This window comes from Erinaceus europaeus, chromosome 18 (genome assembly GCF_950295315.1).
Source record: "Erinaceus europaeus chromosome 18, mEriEur2.1, whole genome shotgun sequence".
Classification (NCBI taxonomy): Eukaryota; Metazoa; Chordata; class Mammalia; order Eulipotyphla; family Erinaceidae; genus Erinaceus; species Erinaceus europaeus.
This window is the reverse complement of record NC_080179.1, coordinates 32,368,259-32,391,201: the sequence shown is the minus strand read 5'-3', so window position 1 is coordinate 32,391,201 and position 22,943 is coordinate 32,368,259. Positions and strand designations below refer to the sequence as shown.

The window sequence follows — 22,943 nt, the reverse complement described above, 5'->3', positions numbered from 1 at the left end:
CTTCCCCAGAGCCCCACCCTACTAGTGAAAGAGAGAGACAGGCTAGAAGTAGGTATTGACCTGTCAATGTCCATGTTCATTGGGGAAGCAATTACAGAAGCCAGACCTTCCACCTTCTGTACCCCATAATGACCCTGGGTCCACACTCCCAGAGGGAAAAAGAATAGGAAAACTATCAGGAGAGGGGGATGGGATATGGAGTTCTGGTGGTGAAATTGTACCCCTCTTATCCTATGGTTTTGTCAGAGCTTCCATTTTATAAATAAAATTTTTTTTAAAGGGACAAAAGTTTGATTCAGGAACCAAGAAAATTTGCTTTAGTTATTTATTTATTGTTAATTTTTTATTGAATTAATTATGATTGACAAGCAGCCTCCAATATGGTAGGGAGCCAGCATGAACCTAGGTGGTGCCTGTGACAAAGTGTACTATGCAAATGAGCTATCTTGCCAGCCCAGCTCACACATTCAAAAAGTCCTTAGGTTAAATTCTATACCATTTGTATGGGGGATGGGCTTTGTTTTTAATTTGTAGATTTTGTACTGTTGCACATGTTTGTGCCTATAGCTGTGTTTTAGTTTGTAGTTGGTGGAAATCTAGACTCTGAAGTGTCATTTGACACTCTGCCTTCATAGCATATTTTGTTACTGAAGTTACTGAGTAGTAATCTAGGTGGTGCTTCCCTCTTATTCTGTGCCTCACATATCTATGATTTGGGTGATCCCATTCGTCCCCTGAATCATGTAGAAATTATCAAATAAAAGGAAGGCAATATTTCATTCACTTACCTTCTCAAATAAACATGTCAAAAGGGCTATGAAGAATGAGGCCTGTGGTTAACACTGAATGCCTTAATAGGGACTTGAATTTCTTTCAAGTGAAACTAGAATATATATAAATTTGACTCACACCAGAACAGAAGTCAGAAGATTTGATGCTTGACAAAGATTTATATCCTTTTGAGAAAGAATTTCAAGGTTCTTAATTTTAATAAATTATAGCGCTGTGACTCTAAAAGATGACTCTTCAATATCAGACATGGTGATTCTGAAGGTTCATGTTGTGTGATTAAAAATGCCGAATAGTATGCTTGGGCATAAATTTCTTGGGCTTGAATCCTGTGTTATCTGTTCACAGATTATCCTAATTATGAATTTTCTCTTCTCTTCTCTACCATACCCAGTAGTTCCTTAGGGCTATACTTTTCTTTTCCTTCCCTTTTATTTTCTCATGTTTGCAAGGTTGGATTTTTTTTTATTACTTTAATGTCATTTTTATTTATTTTTTCTTATGCAACATTAGGGAATGAATCCAGAGTCTCATGTTTTTGCAGTAGTGCTAACCTACTAGGCCCATTTTTTAAAATTTACATACTCAGAGGGGGAGAGGTAAGAGAGACCTAGAGAGATGATTAGGCTACAAAAGAACCACTTCACCCATCCATGGAGTTAACTTTGGTACTCTCTCTAGCACTTCCATGTCATACTGGGATTTGAACTTTGGGCCTCATGCACAGTAAGGAGTGTACTCTGCCTACTAAAGCTATCTGTCAAGTCTGCATTAATTACTTAACATCATCAAGCCTTACTTACTCTGCCTGCATTTTAGTTTATATTTGTCCATCAGTCTGTATTGGCTTCTTGACAATCTGTGCTTGTTACAGATAGAGGGTAAGAGGTAAAGAGGGCTTGTTTGGAGGTTCTAGCAGGGGAGCACAGCTACTCCTGTACCCAAAGACCAGTCAGTCTCTATTCAGGGAAGGCTGTCTTTGACCAAGCGCGCAGCTTTGGGAGGGACACAAATGGAGCGGTGAGGGAGGAAGGGGACACCCGCCTAGCCAGCCAGATCAGCTGAATCAACCCTGGCAATCAATGGGGTGACAGATGTCACAGCCAGATCACCCTCACATCCAAGATTTAGTGCATAAATTCACAACTGCACACTCTGGACTCAGAGTATGTCCAAATTCAGTGTCTTTGGGGTTGCATTGGATCGACCTTCTCGTGGTGCATCCCGTGAGTACTCATTCATTGGGGAAACTGACGATCCTTCCTAGCCGACTGAATCCACATGGATCCCAGTCACTTTCAAAGCCAGCAACAAGCAGCTCCTGACAGCTTTGCTGTTGACTGGCTACGAAAGAAGGGCAAATGCTAGAAGAAGTGTCTTTGAATGTCAGGCTAAGTGATCCAGATGTCAGGTGTGCACCTCTGCTTGGCTAAGGATAAAGGAACATGCAGACACACACCTGCTGCCTTAGATAGTTCAGACAGTCTGTAGTTGGCTTTCTCTTTGGAGAGACTCAGTTGAGGACGTTGGAAAGCCTTTAACTACTTTTGGTGCCATCTGGAGTTCTCACCCATGGAGGGAAAACATCTGATAGGGACTCTAGTCCCAATTTGAGTAGACTTGTCATTCAGTTAACCCTTATCTTGTGGTTCAGAGTCTGGCTATATTTTGAGATATGGTTTACTATTAGTAGTATCCTTGACCAGCATTTTTGGTCTTACACTGTCCCTATTTCATATATTTTGCTAAAATACACTTATTGAAAGACCATCATGGTAACCTACAATAGTATATGATTTATTCACATATATTACTCCAAATATTTTTTAGTCAGTGCTTACAGTGGGTTCTTTTTATGTTTTCTTTCCTCCCACCCCACCCCTCTTTTTTTCTGAAACTTCAATGGCAGTGTAATACACATGCAGAGTGTAATAGTAATAAGAATACAGTATATTGACTATTTTAAAAATAAACAAATGTAACCACTCCAGGACTAAGAAACAGATATAAGAAGCCCCTGGGATCTTCCCTTTACTGCATTTTCAGTGAGTATTCCTCCATTAAAGTATAACTACTCTTTTGACTTTTTTTTTTCAGAGCTTTTATATTTGAGTTTATTCTTCATTTAACTTTTAAAACACTACTATAGTTGAATATTAAAACAAAAACAGTTGCGAGTAGTGAGCATAATGATTATAGTCCTTCACTCATTCACTACTGCATGTAAAATGCCAGCAGTGAGCGTTACTCTTTTGACTTTTATCACTATTGAAGTAACAGAATTATTTTCTTGATGCTAGAGTTAACAAGAAAAATCTTAACTTCAAAAACACTACTCATAAATGATAATATTGATAACTAGAAGATAAAGGAATCCTTTGGGAACAGAAATCTTTAATTATAAGAGAATGAAAAGAGACACTAAGTGGGAGAAAGCATCTATAAGTATATGCATCTGATTGATTGCCTGAAGAGCTCAACAACCACGTATCAACAAAAAAATGACATCTTGATAAAAAAGATGTATGCAAACTCCAATATGTATGTGAGAAACACTATCTATCATTAGAGAAATATAAATGAAAACTGAGTTGATGGTGTGACCCGCTAGACTGACTAAACTTTTAAAAGCCTCATAGACTTCCTGTGGGAGTTTAAATTGATTCAGCTACTTTAGGAAACTAACAGAACCTACTGATGCTATGCATGAGCACAGCCCCATGAACTAGCAGTTTTGCTCCCATAAATATGTACACAAAAGAAATAGATCCACTTCCAGGAATCTGAGACCCAGTGTAACTTGTCTGGGGTCATTCAGCCAGAAAATTGAAGGGTTAGCTCCATTTCTATACTCTGCCCATAAATCGGATCTCTAGACTACATCACAGAAGTTAGGAGCTCAGCAATTATGTTACCCTGCTCTAGTGAGCTTACTAGCCTGAGAGAGGTTAACTAGCCTAGGTTAGTGGGTGTATTCATTCCTGAGGAATGCTGCAACTAACTGGGCAGCTTTAATTTTTTTTTAGTAGTAGTTTGTTACAAGATTGTAAGATGTATAGTTCTACACCACACCCACCACTAAAGCTCTGTACCCCCAACTTCCCACCTCCCAAAGACAACCACAAATCTTACAGTTTGCTTGCTTCTTTTTGTTTGGATTTATTTATTCATTTATTTTGGCAAGTTCATGTAAATAAGATCTCTAGATTGCACGTACATGTATGAGTGAAACCATATGGTCTGGGTAGCTTTAAACAACAAATTGTCTCTTGGTTCTGGAAACTAGAAGATAAGAGCAAGCTGTTAACAGGTCCATGCTTCCTCTGAAGCTTAAAGGGGAGAATTTATCTTTGCCTTTTACTAGCTCTAGATAGTTTATAACAACCTTGTAGAGAGGTATCACTTTAGGCTCTGCCTCCATTGTCATGTGGTGTTCATCCTCATATCTGTTTCTGTGTCTTTTATAAGAATACCAGTCATAGTGAAGTAAGATTCTACCTTGCTCCAGTATGATCTCATCTTAACTAATTATATTCACAGGTCCTATTTCCAAATAAGTGCATGTTCTAGTATGTGAGGCACTGGGAAGTACAAGGGTATAATTTAGCCCATAATATTATGCTAGGGATCTTTTGATTTATTTCACACTCAAACCATTAGTTTTAGCAGGTGAAGCGAGTCCCTTTCCTCATTACTGAGCTAAAGAGGTGGTTAACACCAACTTCAAGGCTCACTTAGCTCTACCAGACCTTTGCTGGCTTGTGCCATGAACTAGTATAAATGTCCAAGGTTGTCTGATGTACAGTAACTGTAGTATGCTATTTATTTATTGATCAAAGGAAAACAGCTCTTTGCTGACTAAGTCTTGCTTTTGTGGAACACTATGCACCTTCTAAAGCTAGGGGCAGGTCGGGCTTGCTATAATAAGTTCTTTTTATAAAGGCACTCAGAAGGGGGGCATTCTTCTGGTACAGTCTTTCATTCATGTGGGGTTTTACTCTGATGACTCCATTTCATTATCAGTGAATGCAGGCTCTCAGTATTATGCAAAACTTTACCCCCAGGCTCACTTGTATTACTAGGACACCCAAAATTCCAAAAAGAATATGTAATTGTTCCTGGCACAACATATCTGAATGTCTGTGTCTGGGTTGCATGATAGCTGCTTTGCCTTCAGGCTTTCAATTGTCAGCATTCCACAGTCAGGCAGGCAGAGATGGGATTGTGCTAATTAGATCAGGTGCTTGATCTTGAAGTCTGTACTTGCAATGACTAGGTAGTCAGCTTTGGAACTTTCAAGCACTACCTGTCTTTCTCTCCATCTGCCCTGAAATGTAATTATCTTGTCAGCCAAGAAGCTGCAGAGCACAGCTGAATAAGTTGCTCAGCAGCAGTACACAATGATAAGGAAAGACAAATGGACCCACCATGTGTGACTATTCTGAGACAAACGAATGCACAGAGAGGCATTAAAGAATGAATACATAGAGAAAACTACATTAAGTATTTGTTGCTGAGGATACTTCAGATCGTCTCTTAACAAGATTACCCTGCCTTTTGAAAGGGATTGTGGACCTCTGTGGGTGAATGCAAGCCCTAATGCTTTAGAAACCAGATTTTTCCTGTACAGACAATTCTACCAATGTGTCCTGGAGCCCCAACTCCCCAGAGCCCCACCTTACTAGGGAAAGAGAGAGTCAGGCTGGAAGTAGGGATCGACCTGTCAATGCCTATGTTCAGCAGAGAAGCAATTACAGAAGCCAGACCTTCCACCTTCTGCATCCCATGATGACCTTGGGTCCCTGCTCCCAGAGGCTTAAAGAATAGGGAAACTATCAGGGGAGGGGAGGGGATCTGGAGTTCTGGTGGTGGGAATTGTGTAGAGTTGAGCCCCTCTTATCTATGGTTTTTGTCAGTGTTTCCTTTTTATAAATAAAGAAGAAGAAGGAGAAGGAGGAGGAGGAGAAGGAGAAGAAAGCACATTTAAAATGGGAAGCAAGTAATGCTGGGTTCAGCAGCAGCCTATGTGCTTTGCAGACCAAACGGCAGGTAATAAACCTCTTAAGTATAGCTAGCAGGATTAGAATGAAGGGGACCAGAAAGGGGACCAGAAAATAGGAAGCAGGTGTTTGTCTATGGACTGCTAAAGAGTACCAGTGTGTTATGAGGATCAACAGTCCATCTGTGGACTTGTAAGAAATACAGCAGAATATCAAAGGCCCTAGCCCAGATATCCTTAATCTGCAGCTTTTTAAAATTTGCTTTTATTTATAAAATGGAGATATTGACAAGACCATAGGATGAGTGGGGTATAATTAATTCCACACAATTCCCATGACCAGAACTCCCTATCCCATCCACACCCCACCCTTAAAAGCTCTCCTATTCTTTATCCCTCTGGGAGTATGAACCCAGGATCATTATGGGGCGCAGAAGGTGGAAGGTCTGGCTTCTGTAATTGCTTCCCAGTTGAACATTGGTGTTGGTAGGTCGATACCTACTCCCAGCCTGTCTCTCCCTTTCCCTAATGGGGCAGGGCTCTGGGAAGGCAGAATTCCAAGACACATTGATGGGGTCATCTGCCCAGGGAAGCAGGTTGGCATCATGGTAGCATCTGGACAGTATGCATTTTAACAAACTTCCCAGCAATTCGATATATCAGGTGATCTTTTAAAAAAAAATACATAGAGGGGCTGGTTGGTGGCACACTGGTTAAACTCACATGCTACAATGTGCAAAGACTCCAGTTTGAGCCCCTGGGCCCCACCTCCCTACCTGCAGGGGGAAAGCTTTGCAAGTGGCGAAGCAGGGCTACAGGTACCTCTCTGTCTTTCTCCCTCTCCATTTCCCCCTACCCTCTCAATTTCTGTCTTCATACAATAAATAAAAATACTAGAAATAATAATTTAAAAAAAATACAAAGATACTACAGTCTCAAGTCCATATATATTGAATTGCCTTAGGATATAGGGCTTTTCCTTGGTTCCACATTGACCCCACATCTCTGCACTCCTCCTTTACCACTGGCCCAGAAATTCTACCTTCACCTGAAATTCCCAGGTTTAAAGCAGAGACGTCTCCTTGCAGAGTTTTTTTTTTTTTTTTTTTCAGTTTCCTTGCAAAGTTTTTGCTTGGCTAACTGCTTATGGTTGAACTGCATTAATCTTTCCTTCTGTTGCTATTGTACTTTGAGGTTTATGATTTCATTTGTGAGTGGAATTTAGTTCACTGTGTCTTGTACTCACACAATACAACAAACAAACAAAAAATAAAAACACAGATACCACAATGGATCAGGACAGGAGCTCAGGAGAAACTCCAAGTAAGCCAGAAACAACTGAAAATGAGGAAAATATCCAAACATTGATTAATATATTAATCACAGGAGTGAGTAAAGCTTTTGAGGAAAAGGCTATCAGAAATAGGGAAATAACAGATGAGATGCTCAAAGTAAATGCTCTCTCAAAGTAATTAGATAATGGAAAGCTAAAATAGCTGAGCTAAGAAGCCAGCTAGCAGAACAAGCTAATACTATAACTGAGCAAGGTAAAAAAAATAACTGAACTGAAGAAGGAAGCTGAAGGAAGGGAAATCAGATTAACAGAAGAAGAAAACAGAATTAGCCAGACAGAGGATGAGTTAGAGAAAACTAAGAATGTAAAAGAGCTTAAAAAGAGATTGCGAGACACTGAACATAACAACAGAGACATATGAGAAATCTCAAAAAAAATAACGTTTACATCATAATTGGCCTACCAGTGGAAGAATGGAAGAAGAAGGCATCCTAAAGGAAATAATAGAAGAAAACTTCTCCACCCTAAGAAACAGAAAAGACATTAAGATTCAAGAGGTCTGGAGAGTCCCAAACAGAATTGACTCAGACCTGAAGACATCAAGACACATCACAGTTACAATGAAAAGAAGTAATGATAAAGAAAGGATCCTGAAGGCTGCAAGAGAAAAAGTCACATACTGAGGAAAACCCATAGGACTATCAGCAGAATTCTTCACTCAAACCCTAAAAGTCAGAAGAGAATGGAAAGATATTTATTGAGCTCTTAATGAAAAAAGGGTTTTAACCAAGGATATTATATCCTGCTAGACAATCATTCAGATTAGATGGAGGGATAAAGACCTTCTCAGACAAGCAACAGTTAAAGGACACAACTATCACCAAGCCTGCAATGAAAGAGGTTCTAAAAGGCCTCATAAAAATTTTAACAACATCACCAAAAATAGCCATATAACAGAACAAAAAATTGTTGAATAATGGCACTACAAATCTTTAAATCCATAATATCAGTAAGTGTCAATGGCTTAAACTCATTCATTAAAAGGCATAGAGTAGGAGAATGGATAAGAAAACATTACCCAACTAACCATATGCTGTCTGCAGGAATCCCACCTGACTGAACAAGACAAACACAGACTCAAGGTGAAAGGACAGAAAACTATCATACAAGCTAATGGACAAAAATAGGGCAGGAATAGCTATTCTCATCTCCCTAGTTGGGGAGTCCTGAGATTCCCAAACAGACATGATGGACCTAGAACTTAGAATAAATCCCTCTCTCCACTGTTACCAGTCATCTCTATCAGAACAATACAATAGATCCCTTTGTGGGCCCCCACAGAACCTTGCCCTCAATATGGATCAACAACAGTAGAGAATGTTTCATCCTCTGAAGATTTCTGGTCCTTTTTCCAGCCATGACATCATCTCCCCAGACAATAACTTGGATCCACCAGCATATCAGATGTCAGGCTTAGAAAACCAAAAAACAAACAACAACAACAAAAAAATACACTAGTATAGTCATGGGCCCTTTGAAATATATCTAAAATATGCTACTATCTACAAAATGAAGACCCCTAAATCTTCATCTGCAATATTCCAACCTTTAGGTTCATGATTAGTCAACAATTTGTTTGGCTTTATATGTTAACACTTCTTTCAGCCACCAGGTTCCAGATGCTAAGATAATGCCAACCAGACTTCCCTGGGTAGGCACCTCATCAATGTGTCCTGGAGTCCCACTTCCCCAGAGCCCCGCCTCACTAGACAAAGAAAGAGACAGGCTGGGAGTATGGATCGACCTGTCAACGCCCATGTTCAGTGGGGAAGCAATTACAGAAACCAGACCTTCCACCTTCTGTACTTCATAAAGTCCCTTGATCCATACTCCCAGAGAGATAAAGAATAGGAAAGATATCAGGGGAGGAGGGGATGGGATATGGAGTTTTGGTGGTGGAAATTGTGTGGAGGTGTACCCCTTTTATCCTATGGTTTTTGTCAGTGTTTCCTTTTTATAAATAAAATAATTTTTTAAAATCCTATCCTTTAGATATATCACCCTGTCCTAATAACCACAGGGAAATCAATTAGATGCCATAGATAGACTAGATGTATCTATTGTATAATTTCTGTGTTATATTTCCTTTTTAAAATTTATTTATTTATTTGAGACAGAGAAATTGAGAAGGAAGGGGGAGGGAGAGAGACAGAGAGACATTTGCAGCCCTACTTCACCACTCATGAAGCTTTCCCCCTGCAGGTGGGGACCAGGGGCTTGAACCTGGTTACTTGTACACTGTGATGTGTGCACTTAACTAAGTACACCACCACCTGGCTCCTATATTTTTTTTTTTCTTATTGTCACCAGGGTAATCACTGGATCTTGGTGCCAACACTACAAATCCATCAATCCAGTGGCCATTTTTTAAAATTTATTTGATAAGACAGAAATTGAAGAGTAAGGTGGGGGGAGATAGAGAGAAAAAGAAACACCTGCATACCTGATTCACTGCTCCCCACTGCAGGGGGGCTCAAACCCTGGTCCTTGCACATGGTAACTTGTGTGCTTAGCTAGGAATGCCATTGCCTGCCTCCCCCCAACTGCTATATTTCAACATTATACCTTAAATGCCAAGTTACACAATAATTACTATGAGAAGCATAATACTCACTTAGCCAGTGTAGACATTTTTAAAATCTTGCAAATGATACTAGATAATAACACTTGACACTGTAGTAAAGAACACTTATTTAATTGCTTTTTATCTCAATATCTTACTAGGGAGGAGAGACTAGTCACATTAGACAGTTAGGACTTAGTAGCCTGATACTACCTTAATATAAATTAACAATAAACATATGAAAATAGCAGAAGAGATAAGAATTGTTTTCTAACTTGGGTAATTGAATCCTGATTCAAAATGATAGTTAGTTCTAGAATACAGTGTACTACCTATAGTGTTGGCTGTTATCTATCATTATCTTTTGAACCCTGTAATTGGGCAAACAGAAAACTATTCATAATAATAAGCTTGTTCAAAAATCATCTGTTTGCTGGAGTCCAGGTATATACTGCAGTAGCTAAAATGAAGACAAAAGTGCTTTATTTTTCTGTTGTTTGTTCATTTCTGTTACCACTAAGCATAGCAACACTACACATCTGGGGTAATCCAACACATCTTACCAAATTTGCTGAACTAAAAAAAAAAAAAAAAAAATCAGTCATTATTTTTTCTTGTTCATTCCATGAATGGCACCATAAATTTTATTGCTACATGAGAATGCAATCACTGCCCCTACCTTATCCCCTGCCTGCTATATATGCACACAATTGTCCTGAAGACAAAACTGGGGCAATTTGTCTTCTGGAAATTCTATTAGGTCTGACCACTTAGTTGGTTTACTTATCCTATCACTGGTTTTATTTTTCACTAATTCTTTGGTAGTTACGTTCTTCACATCACAGCTATCAAAACAGGAGGTTGGCTGCATATGGCTCCTGTACACACAGGGCTCTTCTAAGAGATTTAAATGAAAAGGCAACAAAGTCATTATTGGCCTATTTTCAGTTTTCATTAGCAGTAAAGCAAGAGATCAGCATTTCCATGCTGTGTAAAACCTTCAGGGAAGTGCAATGTTGCCGTCATTATTTTTAGACTCAGCTGCTGCTAACCCCCACTAATGCAAACTGAATGATGATCCTAACAAAATGAAAATAAAATAATGAAATGCTAAGAGCCATAGAGTAGACTGCTGACCCAGTCTACTGCAGGGCTCCCTGAAAATGTCCCTATGAATTTAACAAGGCTGAGGTGGTAAAGACCACAGATCATGGCAGAACATAAATTTGACTCATAATGAGATTAGTAGGCAGGCAAGATAAATGTCCAGCTGTTAACATGAGAATCAGGCTCTAATCTAGTGTTTTCCTTGAAAAATATCATTTTCTTTGTAATGGGAACTATGGATGCAACTAACTTAAATCTGACAGATTCTGGTTTTCCATGCAGTTTCTCATCTTCCTTTGTCTTTTTAATAGTTTTCAGGAGGTGTATAAATTAGTTGTTAGTTGTTAGGTGTATAAATTAGTTGTTAGTTGTTAGTTGGCTATCCCCAAGTAAGTTATGAGTGTTTATGTTCATGGTCATCAATTGTTTCCAGCTTTCCCTTTAAAGAAAATTTCTGTGCGACTCCTCCTCCCCATTCTAAACAAAACCTGGATGAAGAGAGGTGTCGTGACCCTGGGGTCCTCTCACTCCAACATTAAGAATCAAAGGTAGAATAGAGTCCCTATTGTACTTGGAGGTATTTTATTGAAAGTCTTTACTGCCACTCTACTACTTAAAACTACTGGAAACAAGTAGCACATACTAAAGAGTTTTAAGAAAATAGCCAGATCAGGTGAACCCACATGGTCCCTGAGTAAAACAAAAGCCTTGAGTATGCCCCTGGATAGCAATAGACTTCCTTAGTTTTCAGCAGAAGGCAATCTCACCTGGAGGACAATAGCCTCCTCTTATTAAAATTCAAGATAGAATCTCCTCTTGGACTTTTTCTGAATAACTTGATGCAAGTTCATGGCTTTCACAGGCCTTATCCATAAGCAACATAATCAAAGCTTTCAGTGAAATAATCTGAGTTTCTTGAGCTCCAAAAAATGACCAAGTGAACTAAGGGGCCCTTTCAAATGAAATGGAAGACCACAGTTTGGGAATTTTAATTTTCTGTATAGACTCAAACAATTTAATATATACCTATTTTCAGTAGACTTTTTTCAGGGTCCATGCTAGAAAGTCCTTAGTTTTCTTGAGAAAAATGAACATTAGCACAGATTTCATCGTCTTACCCTAATTTATATATTTTGACAGTGCTTTTCTCAGGCTGGAAAGAAATCATAAAAATATTTTGTGTTTACATATACATTTCACATTTTATGCAGTGGTGTGATTAGATACATTTAGTGAAATTTTTCTCTTTTTGTAGTCAGTGCTTTCATCCAAAAACTGGAACTGTAAATCCAGCAATTTTAAGGGGAAATATTTTTTACCTAATTTAATTTTTTTATTTCTGTATTTTTATTTCTATTTTATTTTATTACTATAACATTTTCTATGCATATGATTTACAAACTTAAAATCAATTTTCCTCCCATTCTCAGACTTTTCTCTGGTATCTATTAATGTCCTCCTCACATGAAGTAGTTTAAGAAAAAAGAACCTAGTTTTCTACTAGACCCTATCTTGATTAGTATTTTCATTTTCCAAATTACATTTGCTTACCTCATATAAATGAACTTGTTCTTGAGTTACAGCAAAGATCAGTAACACATTATTTTGCACCAATTTGTCAATGAGTTGTCCAATTGTTGGATATTCCTAAAATTAACATATAAATTTTAAGTGTTTTAAAGTATATAAAATAAATAAATGTTTATTCAGATATCTTATTGAGTTTGGCATTTCAGTGCTCACAAACATGGATATGTCTATCATTCTAAATATACAAATATACAATTGATATTACACAATTTGTTTAATGTTTCCTAAAATGTTCAATTAATTCCTAAGAATTAATTGTTATCAGGGGGGCATATTATACTCCATCATTTGTAAGAAAATAACTTGAACTACATTTAAAGGTTTTTAGAGTGTCTTGTTTTCAGGGATAGAAACATTTCTTCTCCTAAGCAGTATTAAGTAGCAGACTCAAACTAGAGAGGATATCAAAATTAAGAGATGAGTAGTTAGATAATAACAGATATAACTGAAGTGAAACTTGTAGTTCTAAAACTCTTGCTATAATTTAATGAGGTAAACAAAAGGGCAAACACTATAATTCCTCAACTGCATCTGATTTTGAGACATTCATATACCTGTTTTAGGGTTGGTTCTGGTGTGTGTGTTGCTGTTGTAAGATCCCGTAATTCTTTTTACAGAACCACTAAAACATCATTGTACTTCTGTCCCACTGACATTCATTCCAAAGAGATATAAGTATTTTAGACACTTAGAAAGTCATTAATTACCTAAATGTGAGGACCTTTTTTTTTTTTCAAAGGGCTAAAAATACATGGAGTACATTTTTCTGTTGTGTGATTCCAAATGTAGATAATGTATGAAGAAGAACTCAAATGAAAGAGTAGCTTGTAAACAATTTCTGTGCAGTGAAGGGGAGAAGGGATTTTCCTATGAACAGAATGTAACATGTGCAGAAGTATGAGTCTAGTGGTCTATTCAGTGAAAGCAATTAGATACATAGATTTTGGGTAAAGATCAAATGAGTGTTATGCATCAAAAGAGTTCTAAATTTTTACCTTGTTTAACCCAAATCAGAAAATTTTATTGAATTTCACCAGAATTTTTTAAATAACAAAAAAGTCAAATGTTAATAAGCACCAACCAAGCAGCAGTGTCTTGACTAATTGTGTCTTGTGGAGCTCCATGATCCATGAAAGCATGGCATTATTTAGAAGGCAGGGAGCATGACTCTAAGGCTATCATTCATAACAATTCCTAAGTGGTTGCTGCTCTAGTATGAGAGTCCCTTTTGTAGACTGTGGTTAAAACTAGAGTAAGTTGACTGTATTGATTTTTGCTGATCCCAGGTTCTTTGAAAAATTGGTAAGATTATCAGATCACCCATGCTATGAAAGGTCCAAACTTCTCACATGTGAGCACCTAATCATTTGTGTTCCTGTGGACAGCTCAGAAGATGGTGAGAATTGAGAGAGAGTGATTTAGTTATCAAATAATGGAAAATGTGTTTCACCAAATGTGAGCTATTCTGCTATCTATTACAATTGATGGCTTAATTTGCTTCCCTATAGCCCTGAAAACAGTGCAGAGTGCAAGGTACACACCAAGACAGTTGACATGGAGTATTCATTCTTGCTGTCCAGATGACAGAGCCCATCATTAGGAATGACAATGCCTGCCAGTTTGCTGTCCATTCCAAAATGAGAATCAGCATCACTCACAAAAACCAGGAGGTGGAGGGAATCATTCCGCCAGCCAATTTTTTCCTACAATGGGAAGAAACACTTGGGTTCTGTCAGTTAAAGGCTGGATTTTATTAAGAATAAATCAATTATGATTGGACACATTCAGATTATAAAAATGTATCACCACAATCTAGTTTAGATTTTTTCATCTACAGTGAGGTGATAATATTAATGCATGAAAAATATGACATTTTCTTTCCCATAGATAACATTTTCAGATGATTTATACCTCTGGGAAGAAGAATGTTTACATTATAATGGTATGCAGATGACACTGACGTGTACACAGTTAATTATTATTACTTTCCAGCTCTTAATTTATCAGAAAAATGAAGGGGGGTGAAATAGGATAAATCATATATATTAAATCCAAGTAAAATCAAAACTAGTAAAAATAAAATTAAATCTGTTTCATTAAACTGTCACCCAAAATTTAGACACAAATTTTCCTTTTTCATCACACCCAGACTATAAATGTAGTGTAGCATAAGAATTGATTGTTAGTGGTCCGGGAGGTGGCGTAGTGGCTAAAGCACTAGACTCTCAAGTATGAGGTCCTGAGTTCAATCCACAGCAGCACATGTACCAGAGTGATGTCTGGCTCTTTCTCTCCTATCTTTCTCATTAATAAATAAATAAATAATTTTTTAAAAAGAATTGATTGTTAAAACATCATCCCCCAAATACTAGGTTGGTCTGCTGTCTGCTCTCTCTCTCCCTCTCCCTCATTATTGGTTTCTTTTTTCTTTGTCTCCTCTTCCTTTCCCCCCCCCTCCCCTAGCCCCAGTCTTCCTTCTGCTACTTCTTCTTCCTCCTCCTTTTTTTTTAAAAACACTATTCAGTTCTGATTTATTGTGCTGGGGACTGAACCTGTGGCATCAGAGCCTCAAACATGAAAGATTCACTCTGCTAATTTAAAAGTGAATCCTATCTGAGCCTTTATAAGTTAATTATACATTACTATTATTTTAATCTAATTCCCAAAACTATTAGGTTTATATTATTTAAATATTGAATATTAAGCAGTCTTGATTTTAATATGTTTAAATTTTTAAAAATATACAGAAATCTTTTGCTTATAGACAAATATTAAATGTAGAAATATGGCAAGTTATGAACAGATAAAACCAGCTAAGCTTTTCAAAGTAGATTTCTTAATAAGATATTTATGTTAACAGAGTGAAACACTATTTCCCTCAGCATACCTTACACACAGCAGCTTGCATAATTGCATCAAATCCACCTTCAGGTGTGTCAATATTAGCAGAAATTCTTTGATTCTTCACAATTTCATTGAATCTTTCAGCATCATTTGTCAAAGGCAAAATGTGCTTGAATCCAAATGTAGGCAAGCAGGAATATGGAATACTACTGCAAAAGTAAGATGTGAAAATTGCCTTTATGAAATATGAGCCAACACACAAGGAATTGACCTAATAAACCAACAAAATTTCCTTACAATGAAGATGAATTTTTTTTCAAGTGCCTGACTATAACCTGGCTGAATCTCACTACTAAAGTTGTCATCGCTCCCCACCCAATCTTTGCATACTGATAATATTAACCAATCCTTAATTAGAGTGTACTCAGTTTTATATCAGTTCATACTCAGACAAAAGAAAAACAGGTGCTCAAACTACTCTTGAATGAATGTATTGTGTGTTTGTGTGTGCATGTGTGCAGTACATATAATAATTCCCTTACTTTGCCTCCCACTCAAAATCCACAATTATGTTTCCATGATGGCAACATTTCCTTCTTTGATATTCTAATATTAAAGGTTATCAAGTATAAATAACTCTGTATCAAGACAGAGAGAGTACCCTTATTTCCTCCAGTACTCCTAGTCCTGCCTGCCAAGAATCCCCAGATCAGAGCAGGGTTCTTTTTTCTAGAGTCACCAACTTTATTGGCTGGAGAGTCTGTTGTGGGCCAGTCAGAGAATAAAATTTCCAGCTAAAGGATACATATATGTGAAGCAGATATCATGATAAAAAGAGATCTACTCTAAAGATAATACAATAGAATAGAATGAGCTGATCATATGAACTTAGCCATATCTTATTCTGAAAGTCCATTGCACCTTTTCATGAGACTTTAGACAAGTTGCTCAATATTTCTGAGTTTGGGTTTTCATTTGTAACATAGAGATGACAGCACAGAGCAGAGGTTCTCAGAGTTATTCAAAGTAGCTTCCTGGGGTAGTTACATGAGCTATGGAAACTTTTAAAAGCAAAATATGGAATACTACTCTAGACCAGCAGAGTTAGGAATGTTAAGAACAAACTTCATTGTACCAAATGTTCTTGATGTGCAGAAGTTTGAGAAGCATAGTATAGAGAAATAGAGACAAAAAGTAGTAGCTCCCAGTGAAGCTTTACTATGTTGCTTGGGGAAAGTTGGTTCACTTTGTAGAAAAACTTTACGTACTCTGCATCTAGTCTTTTGTCAAAACACAAAAAGCTGGTGCCATCTTTCAGTGTCAGCCTCCTGTTCACCAATTTCATTTGCCCACATATACAATTAATCTTAATTATTCACCAATTCCATATATGCAATGCACCTACTTGCTAAACATATTTACAACTCTCAAATTAATATTCTCAGTGTTTTTTTGGCCATTCAAGTCCAGAGAGGCAAAACATTTGAGTCACCTGATATTCATATTCTCAGCTAAGGTCAAACAAGGCTCTATATCTTGCTTTAGCTCTCTTGTTGCAAATGAGTGTCTTTTTCTTTGTCTATTCTGATGTCTTTTTTAAACTTTTTTTTTTACATTTTTGCTAGCAATTTTGTCATTTTTGAATGACTAAGAGTTGTGTTAAAATGTTGTCTAGCGTTTCTAGCTATATGAAAGGAAGCTGTGACATGGCTTATTGAAAAGTGTATGTATTGGGAGGGGGTGGTAGCACAGTGGGTTAAACACACATGGTGCAAAGCATAAGGAACAGCATAAGGATACAAATTAGATCCCCTAGCTCCCCACCTGCAGGGCAGTCGCTTCACAGGTAGTGAAGCAGATTTGCAGGTGTCTTTCTCTCCCCCCTCTCTGTCTTATCCTCCCCCCTCTCTGTCTTATCCTCCTCTCCCCCCGTCTGTCCTATCCAACAACAATGACAACAACAACAACAACAACAATAACAACAACAACAATAACGATAAACAACAAGGGCAACAAAAGGGAAAAAATAGCCTCCAGATTCACAGTAAAGGCACCAAGCCCCAGCAATAACCCTAGAGAAAGAAAAGAGAGAGAGAAAGAAAGGAAAGAAAAGGGGTAGGAAGAAGTTGTTATTCTTAGATGAAATTGTCACATACATAGAAAAATGCAAGGAAAATACAAAAATTAGACTAGAACTTTATGAGGTTTTCAGGACACAGGACACAGTGCACAATCAATTTCATTTCTGTGTTATAAACAGTTAGAAAATAAAATTTGGGAAAGCAAAATAGCTGATTTGGATGGTTCCTTTTCGCCATGTTTGCAGCCAAGATTCAGGCCTGCCACCCAACACACTGAAAGAAATTTTTATTTTCTGATTTCTATCCCTCTCTTTGTTTCTACCTCTCTATCTCTGTCTGAAAAATCCAGTCAGGAAGGAGCAGTGAAGTCCTACAGATGACAATAAATAAATAGATAAATAAATAAATAAAATTCAAAATTACTATGACAATAGCATGAAAGATCCAAGGAATTAAATTAAGGCATTTTTATCCTAAAAAAAAAAAAAATCACTAAACTTTGCAGAAAGAAATAAGCTGGAAATACAACTAAATGAAATTGATGTATCAAATGCAGTGAATGGAATATCTAAAGGTTTTTGAGATGTAATTGTTCTCCAAACTTATCTCTGGCTTCAGTGAAATCCTAATAAAAATATTGACATTATTTAAAGAAACTGATAATCTGATTCTAAAATTTCCATGGACATGCAAAGAATCAAGGATAACCTAAACAAAAGTATAAATTTGCCAAAGCATTATATACAATAATTAACAGTAAGGGGAAAAGTCAATACATTGCTTTTTGTTTTTAACAAAGAGTTCTGGATAATTTAGTGGAGAAAAGAAATTCTTACTTAATATAGGATGTCAAATCAATTGAATATTTACAGTAAAACAAGATAGACCTTTTTCCTCATTCTAACTTTTAAAAAATTGACATTATAGAACTAAATTCAAAGAGGTAAAGTTATTAATGTGCCAGAAGGAATAAAAGAAATTTTTATGACATTAAGATGGGCAAAGATTCCTTTTTTTCTCTCTCTTTTCTTCCTCCCTCCCCACCCTCCCTGCCTCTTTCCTTTTGTTCTTTCATTTCTTCTTGTCTTCCTTCCCTCCTTGATAGAGGCAGAGAGAGTAAAAGATACCACAGCACAGAAACTTTCTTCAATGCTGTAGGGGTCAGTCTAGAAATTGGGCCATGTGCATGTGCAGCACACTATTCAAGTGAGTTTTGCCAGTCCAATAAGATTTCTTAGGACAAAATACACACTAACCATAAAATTAAAAATTGAACTTGGTATAAATTAAAAACCCTTGTGTGACCAAATATATCACTAGAAAAATAAAAATTAAATTCAGATTGGGCAAAAGTATTTACAAATATATACTTGACATTAAAATTATACTTAGTCTGAGCCAGGAAATAGCTCCTCAGGCAGATCATACACTGACAATATGAGAAGCTTAGTTCAAACTCCTGGCCATCAGGTGGAACAATTTCCAGAGGGGGAACTTAAAAGCAGTGGACCAGTAATTTAGTGTCTTTTGTTTTTTCTTTCTCTAAGTCTCTCCCCCCCATCCCTTCTATGTCACCTTCTATCTTAAAATTATGCGTATTAAACAGTTCAGTAATTCCAGTTCTAGCCAACAGAAACAAATGCATCCATAAAAATACTTACAAGTTATCATAACATTTTTCCTTTAATATACATTTTTCTATTGTTTTTTATTGGATAAAGAAAGAAATCCAGAGTGAAATGGGAGATAGAAACACTTGCAGAACTATTGCACCGCTTGTGGAAGCTTTTCCCCTGCAGGTTGGGATCAGGGACTTGAACCTGGGTCCTTGTTCATGGTATGCACTACTACCTGGTCTTGAAACCATAACATTTTTTCATGATAACTTCCAAATGTGAAACAAATAAAAATGTTTATCAATGAAAAATTAAATTAAATAGATCCTTGCACATCCATAACGTGTGCTTAACTACGTGTGCCACCATCTGGTCCCCATGACATCTTTTTAACAAACGATATAGTTAACAGTCACTATTTATCATTGTCCTTTTCAACTTTTACTCTGATATTCAATTAAATAAAACTCTTCCCACATAAAAAAAGAAAAAGAAAGTACAGTAAATCTATGCAATAGTCTGTTACTGAAAACAAAAATGAAGAGCTAATAGTCATCGGTGAATCTCAAAACTAATGAGCAATAAAGGCAGATGTGAAAGGTGTATTCTATTTTCTTTATATATATAATCAAGTAATGGTCAAGAACCATCTAAATTATAGAAGGTACTTGCTTTGGGAGAAGTGCAAGTGAGTGTAATGGGGTGCAAGGGAATATTCAGAGTTGATGAAAATGTTCTTTTAGTATAGTCAGTTGTTAGAACTCATCAAACTCAGACTTTCTGAAATATTCATTTCAGTGCATCATTTCTCAGGGGAGGGTGGGGGTAGGGCAGGTAACAGACACTATCCTGGCAAAATACTTGCAACAACATATTCTTAGAATTATAGTTGGTGTTGAATTCCTTTTCATAGTCAAATTATTTTGACTATATCAAATTATAGTTGGGGACCACACTAAATGTTTTGCATTTTATAACAAAACTTAAAATTTTAAAATAAGTAGAGTTTATGTGTAAAAATATAAAAAGGCAATATATGTTTGAAAAGTTGCTTCATATGTACTAGACTTATGGTAGTAGAGAGCTTAGTTTTGGACCAATCCAGATTTTTGTGGAAATCACTGACTTTTTCTGTGATCTTGGGCAAATTACAGATTTTTCTTTTCTGGAAGTAAAATATTATATTGATTATTTTTGTGATCTGTATATGCTTATAAATATTTATACATGAATGATTGATTGGTAATGGCATTACCAGACATAATAAGTAATCAACCAAAGAGGAATAGTAAATAGTATGAGTTCTAGGTAGAAGAAGAAACCTGTACCAACCTATCAGACTCTGATATTTCTTCTGAGTATTAAACTGAAATTTGCTTTGGCCAGCTGTTGTTATTAAGACTGAATGATATTTTGTGTTTAAAATCATGAGCATGGAGTTTAGCACAAAGTGAATGTCTTTTTAATAGTAAACGATTTGACTTTGAACATGTCATTGACTATAAGCCATCACAATATAGCACACTCTTTATTATTTGGATAATACATAGGTTTAATAGATGATTGTAGCATATTATAGTATCATCATTGCTTAATTTCCTACTAAACCTAATAAGAGTGAAGACTGCAATTATATTCTCTACACATTAAAAGAAATACACATTTCCCAAAGTAAATGGAAGGTTTTTGTGAAGTCTTTGTAGTAGAAAAAGATGGCTTTCAGAACATGGTGATTATTGAGAAGAGAAAATCTCTGAGAAGAGGACAGGAGGTGGCACACTTGGCAGAGCAGATATGTTACAATGAAGAAGGACTCAAGTTCAAGCCCCTGGTCCCCACCTGCAGAAGGGAATATTCATGAGCTATGTTGTGTATCTCTATCTCTATTTCCCTCTCGACTTCTCTCTGTCTCTATCCAACAAATAAATAAATAAAATATTTAAAAAGAAGGTCTCTGAGAGGATGGGATATCAGCACAGGCCAGTGAAAATTTATAGTAACTCAGTTCTCTTGTCTGCAGAAACAAAGCCCATTTTGTCATATCTGGCCTACACAGAGAGATAGATACTACAAAGACCTAAGGCTAGAACTATGTAATTATTGTATCTTTGCCTTGGTTCCAAACAATCTAGGCAAATGGAAGAGCTATTGAGATTCAATTAGCTAGGAGAATTCCAGTTGCTTCTTAAAAGTGCAGCTTAGAACAGGACTATTTCTACACCAAATTAGTCTTCAGAGATGCCAGAAATTCACTTACCTACAAGGGTTGGAAATTTCTTCTGGTGTTGTTTTCATAAAAGGAGAAACAGGTTTTTCTACAAAAGAGCCAAAGCCCAGCCTAAAGTTGCTAGTTAATTTAGACATTTCCTTGGAAAGTAGGGATCCCAGTTGTTTGATTGTGTTGAGGTCGTCATCCATGGAGGCTGAGAGGTCCATGAGGTAATACAAGTCCACTGGGTAATCCTCAGTCTGACGGACTTGCACATGTAGAGTTTGTTCACTGCCTGCAAGCACCCCCCACCCCAAATCATAAAAACACATTGAGACTTATTTGTAACTAGTCACTCACTGAGCCAAATAGATATTTCCTTAAAAGATTATTCTGGAGTCGGTGGGTAGCGTAGCGGGTTAAGCTCACATGGCGCAAAGCACAAGGACTGGCAGAGGATCCCCGTTTGAGACCCTGGCTCCCCACCTGCAGAGGATTAGCTTCACAAGAGGTGAAGCAGATCTGCAGATTTCTTTCTCTTCCCCCATTCTGACTTTCCCTCCTCTCTCCATTTCTCTCTGTCCTATCCAACAGCAACTACATCAATAACAACAACAATAATAACTACAACAACAATTTAAAAAAGACAACAAGGGTAACAAAAGGGAAAATAAAAAAAAGATGATTCTACCAAAGATACTTAAGATTTAATAAATTCTGTTGTAAGGTTTATAAGTAAATGATCCCTTGACTATCTTAAAGCAGTGAGTTTAGAGCACCTTGAGGAAATGGAAGTCAGAATATTTTATATATCCTTGGGATAATTAGTGTTAATCTAGATAGAAGACAAGCTGGATTTTTGTAGTAGTTTTAGAAACAGAGAATAATATGTAGAGGAGTTTAAAGCTATATTATAACCCTTGAAGAAATGTGAGGTAAACCATAAGAACATTTCAGTGATTCAAATGGTTACTATCTGTTTAGAACTTTTTAGTAACATGTTTTGAATGCAAGTGACAAATGTGAAGAATGGAATTATTAGTCAAGCAATTTTCTTCTTAAGAATGGGAAAGCTAAGTCATGATAATCAGTGATGTGCAATGTGGTACAAGCTGGGTTAGTAGAATGGTAATAATACCCTATGTGATATTACATTTATGAGCCAGTGCCCAAATCAAACATACCTGGTCTCAATTTAAGTGTCAGGCTTTGAGGTGAAATCTGAACAATATCAGAACTATTTTTCTGTCTTCCTATACTGAGAGGCTTATTTGTAAGTATTTCTATTTGGGAAACAAGGTTTTCGATGAAGTTTAGTTGACATCCTTCAGCTAAAAGATTTTCTTGGGTATCACACCTTTCACCAACTCCAGATGAATGGGTAAAATTCTATAAAGAAGGAAAAAGCAATATAGTAAATGAGGAAAAATATGTACTTCTTTTTAAGATTTTTTTGCTAGCTTTGCTGATTAGACCTTAGTATAGTATATCCCTGACCAGTAGTTGTAGGTCGAAAGTTAAGTTATTACAGAATAATGGAGTCCTTTTAATGCAAGTAAACTCACCTAGAATTTTTCTTTTAATTCTTACATTAAAGCTTTTCTAGGCCATGACAAAATACTTATAATGACTAGGTCATAGAGTTAATATGTACAAGAGGACTTATAGATCATACTGGAATTTATGACTGTTCAAACTTTTGTTTATCCATTACCAAATTCAGTGACTTTTTTTTTTGTCTTTTCTATGGATTACAAAGATTATGACAGCTTTCCTAGGCATGTCCCTGCC

The 22,943-nt window shown here is 36.7% G+C and overlaps 1 protein-coding gene across 6 annotated transcripts in view; it reads right to left on the bottom strand.

The window, feature by feature from the left end:
• Positions 1 to 22,943, bottom strand: part of ITGB6 (integrin subunit beta 6) — a 76,449-nt gene that overhangs the window by 49,320 nt on the left and 4,186 nt on the right. For 4 of the 6 annotated variants that reach the window (XR_009545956.1, XM_060177822.1, XM_007523781.3 and 1 more), the window contains exons 4-8: positions 22,337 to 22,541; positions 21,201 to 21,447; positions 15,290 to 15,455; positions 13,944 to 14,105; positions 12,364 to 12,459 (exon numbers count right to left, since the gene is read on the bottom strand). Coding sequence is in view for 5 of the 6 variants with exons in the window: in XM_060177822.1 (XP_060033805.1) it covers positions 12,364 to 12,459; positions 13,944 to 14,105; positions 15,290 to 15,455; positions 21,201 to 21,447; positions 22,337 to 22,541 (876 nt within the window). In the remaining variant the exon portion in view is untranslated. Of the gene's footprint in view, positions 1 to 12,363; positions 12,460 to 13,943; positions 14,106 to 15,289; positions 15,456 to 21,200; positions 21,448 to 22,336; positions 22,542 to 22,943 lie in introns of those variants that run through there. The other 2 variants (XM_060177821.1, XM_060177824.1) reach the window with 2 other exon arrangements.